The 6391-nt window shown below is 40.4% G+C and overlaps 1 protein-coding gene across 1 annotated transcript; it reads left to right on the top strand.

The window, feature by feature from the left end:
• Positions 1 to 1392: 1392 nt before the first annotated feature.
• LOC148418973 (uncharacterized) lies at positions 1393 to 5878 on the top strand. Its single transcript, XM_088424469.1, has 6 exons — positions 1393 to 1593; positions 1868 to 1942; positions 3566 to 3604; positions 3753 to 3914; positions 3991 to 4074; positions 5238 to 5878. Exons 1-6 carry the CDS (start codon positions 1501 to 1503, stop codon positions 5688 to 5690), a joined length of 906 nt encoding a protein of 301 aa, XP_088280595.1. The 5' UTR covers positions 1393 to 1500; the 3' UTR covers positions 5691 to 5878.
• Positions 5879 to 6391: the final 513 nt, after the last annotated feature.

Here is a 6391-nt window from a genome sequence, read left to right as displayed (position 1 = left end):
CTCGCCCCCTTAGTAGCTATTAAAAGATCTGGAGTGTATCAGTTTTGCGGGGGACATGTTTAAAGAGATGCAGATGTTTTTTTTTTCACTCATGAAATATAGATCACTTAAATTCATAACGTTATATTTTTATGCTTCTTGTTCGCATCATGATTACAGGTGACGTGGGCAAGATAGATTGTAAAAACAAACAAATATTCACAGTCCCATTTACATCTATGGGCAATTTAGAGGAATCAGTGGACAGATCATGCATGCTTTTGTAGTCAGGGGCCAAGACTGACAGGGGCTCATAGAAAGTAGTATTTCTCCATGCTCCTCCAAATCCTTTGTTGTTTTTGTTTTGTTTTTAATACAAGTACCTGTAATTGAATGCCTGGACTCTAAAAGAAGAGAAAATGTCTTTGGGATTGAATGAGGTGAAGGAGAAGTTAACCCACACCCCAAACTATATCCATTAACATGTTCTATCCAGCCTTGCTGACATAAAAACAACATCCCGATTAAATTTGTGGTTGTAGGATATGAGTTAAGCAGCAAAGTCAACACGTTTTTTATATCACAGGGGCTGTTTTATGTTGTTGGCTGAAAATGACATCATAGTTGCTTAGGCACAAGTACAACCAATTACGTCTCTCCTGTTCAATCATGTGATTTTCACAAGCTGAGTATTTCCTTAGTGCTGTAAAGTAACTAAATTAAAATACAGTATTTCAGCTACAATAAGTTGCACCCCTTATTTCTGTCTTGTTTTGTTTCGCCTAACTCAACTTTATTTCTGACCGGTCTTTGGGGAGGTCATTGATGTTTTTACCCATGCATCTGTGTCACTTTTGTTGGCAAACAACAATATATATTTATTGTCGTTGTTGTTGATACCCTATAAAAAGTATACAAGTGTATACAGTAGTTTAACAAGTTATTTAGATATACCGGACATATTGCTTCATCTTGTGATAATCGGTTATTTTAAAACTTGCTGATCTACCTCAAAAATCCTAATCGTGCGAAGTCTTATTTCAGTAAATTCTGTGTGGTTCATTTATTTATTTAATGGTGCGTAGTGAGATTTGTTGAAGTAACACGTTTGCATTTGACAAGTGAATTTAAGCTTTAATGAAAACTATTTGAGTAAGAACCATTGGCCGTCCATGTCATGTGACCTGTGAAAGTGATGCGCAAGACCGTCAATGCTGACTAAGGCTGAAAAAGTTATGATAAGAACGGGTACTTTACCAAGTTGTCATTTGTTTACGTTTAATTAGTTGAAGTTTTTTTCCCCAAAAATTTTGAATAAACTTGATTATTGTGGCTGACAGTTCAGAGCAATTTGTCCCTGGTGGCTTTCCGTATTTGACTGGGCCGGGCTTTGTCAATGTACTGTTACTTTACTTAACAGCGCCACTGGCTGCTAGTGTTGCGTAGGAGAAACACGCACAGCTTCAACTCTGAGGTGTTTGCCTTACATAAGCACACCTTGTAGAAAACGAAAACAAAACAATGCTTTCAGTCACTCTTGACAACAGCGGGTCGCCAAAGAAGCGGGCGTTCTCGCGAAGCGAAGATGAATCACTCCGTAGCATCATAAAGGAGGTGAGCGGAGAGAAAGAGTGAGCGGCTTGTTTTTTTCTTTTTCAAAAATTGTGGTGTTTAGGGTGCAACTCGAATGTGTTGTTTTGTTTCTTTAAATAGTTCAAAATCACATGATGTACTCAGACGAGTAAGTGACGATTATTGCGGCTCTAAATGACGTCTTCCGTGAGCGAGAGGTTTCAACCTACTTCCTCATACCAGCTAGCTGTGCTGGTGCTGTGTTGATCATGCTCACAGCGAGATGCTAAATTCTCTGTGCGTGTGTGCTTACCAGGCTGAGAGCTCATCCAGGCGTCTGACACGAAGCGACAGCCGACAAGGGACCCTGAAAAGGAGGCCTGACAGCCAGGTAAGGAGCCACAGTGCAACATGATTCGAGCTGGTACGTTTCACTGGTCTCAAACATAGGCGAGTAATGAAGTTAAAAGTCACTCATTTGGCGTTTACGAGTATGGTGCTGTGTCAGAAAAAGTTATATTCAAACACAGATTATGAGTTTTCCCCTTCAGCGTGAGCCAGCTAATCGATCGGAACAACTACAAAAAATCCTGCGGTGTTTGCTTGCTTTGATCAGAGCGATGTCAGGAAAAATGGTGCTCAGTCACAATCATCTGAGCATCTGACAGTTCCTCACCTAAAGAACGTCCCTGTGCTTACATCTATGGTAAGCTCTCTTTGGTATTGGGGGAGGGCAAGTCTCCTGACCTCTGCGTTTTGTGGTTAGTGAAAGGGGACGTGAATATTGTTTGACTCATTTACTTACATCTGTACAAAAACACAACATGCACTGGTCAGCTCCATACAATCTTATCAGTGCACTTGACAGTATCACAAATGAACTTTTGCAATTGAATTGTGCTGTGGCTCTGAGGCTTGTGTTAAGTAATAGGATGGGCGTGTCCACGAAGCCTCTACCGAGGCGCGCTTCATATGGGGGCAAGACCCAGAAATGACAACGGGTGAAGCCTCACTGTCCACCTGGATGACATGACTGCTCCAGGAAATGTTTCGACGGGCATTGCAAATATACCGTAACACGGCCTATTGAAACAAATGGCCATAGACTTCTCAACGCTGTTGAATTTTTGGGCTTATAGAAGTCCAAGGGACCACTTGAAGGCGCCAGAGAGCAAAAGAAGCACAATGAAGCGTTAAACCATGTGCAAACCAGTTGACTACAACGCTTCATGAAGCTTCATTTGGCCACCACTAAATTCAATGAAAATGAACCTCTACACCAGTGTGTCAATTATTTTTGCAAAGCCTCCCTAGGAATGGGAAAACATTTCGCACTCTCCCTCCCACACACACTCGCCGTGGTAAATATAAATGAGAACATTATCTCTAAAATTGTTTATGAATGCCTAAAATGGTTTCCTTTTTTAACGTTAATAAAAGAAAAAGAAAAACAAAAGTCAAGAGCATAAACGTTCCTAAAAACTAAACATATGTATGTATGTTTTTTTTTTTAACAAAAGGAGTTGTTTACAAAACTGCTTTGACGTTTTTTTGATGTTTCTTGATGTATGTTTTTTTTCTTAATGTTGAGCGGCTGTCATTATGTCATATGTGACTATGCACAGACGTAATCAGTCGAGGTCACAAAAAAGTGTTTCCATTCCCCTTTTGCAAAATATTCCTCATTCAACCAGCTCACTTTTTTGTGATTTTTTTTTTTTTTTTTTTTTTTTCCATTCCCAGTTTGCTTTTGCACAACTTGTGTTATGCTCAAATCTTGAGTAATGGAAATGCACCTAATAGCACTGCCTGGTAAATTTTAGATGGCCATTCAATTAGGAACTTTTTTTTTTAAGATTTTATACTTGATTCATTTTCCACAAACATAATGCAAATCGGCCATATTTAGACAAGTGGAAGTGTAGAGTAAACAATTGTCAAGCATTTTTCATTTTGACTTGACCTTCCAATTAATGTCAAGTGAAAATATTTTAAATAGTGTTTGTACTTACAGCAGTTGGACCAGGACCTCTCAATGGGACTCCCAGAAATGGTGACTATTTATTTCTTCTAAATATAACAGGATGCGAGTATTAATCATTTCCATCACATCTCTTGCTTCTTGAGAGCTTGTTAAGCACACATTCACTCCTACATTCTACCACGTGAATTGAGCCCACGCTGATTTTGTTCTCGTGTAGCTGGAGCTACAGACCAGTTACGACGAGGCACTGCACGAGCTGCACGGGTTGGAGGTGGAGCGTGAGGCTCTGTTGTTCCAGGTGGACGTCCTGCAGGACACTCTAGAGGGTGTGGAGGAGCTGCTGGCTGAGACCCAGAGGGAGGCCAGACAGGCTAATGTGGTACGCGGTGCAAACATTCAAGCAATTTGGTCAAAACTTGGCTTTCTGATAACAAAATAATCCTGTCTGCTTTCAGGAGTTGGAGCAAGAGCGGGAGGCCAAGAGGAAACTGGAGCATTTGGTCCACTCGCTAAGGCAGGAAGTGGAAACATTAAAAGAGGTCAATTGACATTTGATAGGAACTTTATCACATGCGATGGTTGTTCAACACACACTTCAACTGAAGATGCACAATCAGCGCATTCTTTCCATGCAAACTGAATTGAGTTGAATGTCAGGTGACATAAGCAGATGCTTGTCTTCTGCTTGTCTTTTTAAAGGATTCTGTCAAATGTTTTTTCATAAGTTGAGCATGTGTTATTTTTCTTTGGGAATTGCAGTAAGTAGATGCAACTATTCATTATTATCTTCTGTAATATACTATATACTAATTTTTCGACACCAACAAAATTGGCCTACGCTTACCGGTTTGCCATTAATGCGCGAGTGATAAGTATTTAAGGTCAACAAACGGTACATTTAGTTCACACATCCATCATGTTATATATGCATGTAATGATGTCCTTAAAGTCACTGACACGTGATGCTCCATCAATATTCCATGAGTTAACTGTGTGGAGTTGCCCTTAGCTACTAGAGGTCCTGTTCTTATTCTTAATGACAGGGCATATTTCATGTGTGATTTCCTCACTGCTTAGACATTTGCTTTAGATTGTTGTATTCTTGAGTATTACAGCTCTAGTGCTTTTTGGAAGTTCTTTATTTTTGGTAATCTCCACATGCTAATATTATCTTTACTGGAAGCCTGTTATCTACGAATTCAATAAGTTTTAAGAACACAAATAGCATCTGCCGTTCTGCCACTAGGTGGTCACACTCCAAAATGCATCTTTGCATGCCCCCCCCCCAAAAAAAATACTTCTGTGGTATGCCTTTGAACGTTTACTGTTTTTAATCACACTTTTTTTTTGATTCGGAAATGATCCCAAACGTCTGATGACCCATTTTTCTGGGAGTGTTTATCTTTGCTGCCATTGCAACACTGCCATGTGTCTGCAAGAAAGGTGTCGAAATCTGTGACGCAAACGTAGTTCCAGCGGTGCTTCTAGATTATTGTTTTAGTCGTCACTATTTATTTTTAGATTATTGTTTTAGTCGTTGTTTTTAGTAGTCACCCAGCTCCAGTTTTATTTCTTTTACCTGTGTTGTTATACTACAACAATGCAAAAACTTGGACCAAACAATGTCCTTTTAGATTCCATTTTATTGTGAGTTCTTAATGTGCTGGTCATTGGTTGCTAATATTTTGCTATCTTTTCACAGGAAAATAGCCATGCGCCTGTATCCGAGGACACAAATGAAAGTGAAGTGGACACAAAGAAACAAGACGAAACAAACAATCCCGCCTTGGAAGCCACACAATCTAACTTTGCCAGCAAAGCGACTGCTGCATCCAAGGATGTACGTCTGTCAAATGGAGACGAGGGGAGCGTGGTGACCAAAGTCAAGTGGGTGGCCAATAGCGCCCCCTCCCTCTCACTCAACAACTCGCTCCATGAGGAAGGGGTGCACCGGAGGCCTTATGAAAGCGGCGCCGGAACCGGACGAGACCCGTCCCCGGACAAGAGCGACTCTGACACCGCCAGCACATATGAGGACGCGTCTGCGGAGACTCCAGAGCAGGACATCATCCCTTTGGAGCTGCCTCATGACTCCGCAAGTAAAGACAGCGACTCCCTGAAGCTGAAAAACACTGATAGCTGCATTGTGTCTTAATTTATATTTCAAAACCGCACTCTGGTCTTTCTTTCAACACTACCAGTCTCAGGTAGTTCACAAGCTGGTAGGTCATCATAATCGCCAATCTTGGCTACGTCTTTTTTTATAGTCTTTCAAGAAATGTTTGTTAGTTGCTGCCTGGACGAGAAATAAAAGTTTATTCGTATACAGCGAAATTAAACTGAGCCCCGCAAGCAGACCGACTTTTTGGTGACATGTCCTCATCAAAGTTTGGTCTTACATCATCTTTGGGAGGCTAATCGGACATTTTTTTTGTAAGGTTGTAACTTGAAAAAGGGAATTGCTATTTATTCACTGCCGGACTGAGTGACTTAAAAAGATAGTTGTATTTTTGTCTTTTGTATTGTTGATTTTTGAGGGTTTAACTTTAGGGGAAATTGACTGCATTTGCACTTTCACAAGTTTGTGCTTTGAATACATTCCCTTAAGAACCAAACATGTCAGCAAGGGGATGGAAGTCCTGTCTGCATGGAAGACTGCGTGGTTGCACACTGGCAGTCCATTTTTCATGTCTGATTGCTGTAGAGCCCTTTTTTTTAAGATTTTTCTTTTTGCAGACTTTGGAAGCTGTTGATTGCATGGACATTTCACATTTTTCTCCCCACATGGCACATCTTTATACTATTGTAAACTTTTTTGCAAAAATAACATTTGTTATGGTGATTCATTTTTAAGCA

The sequence above is a fragment of the Hippichthys cyanospilos genome, chromosome 9 (genome assembly GCF_059441005.1).
Source record: "Hippichthys cyanospilos isolate Australia breed blue-spotted pipefish chromosome 9, RoL_Hcya_1.0, whole genome shotgun sequence".
Lineage (NCBI taxonomy): Eukaryota > Metazoa > Chordata > Actinopteri > Syngnathiformes > Syngnathidae > Hippichthys > Hippichthys cyanospilos.
The sequence above is the reverse complement of the archived record's forward strand: the minus strand, read 5'-3'. Positions and strand labels throughout refer to the sequence as shown.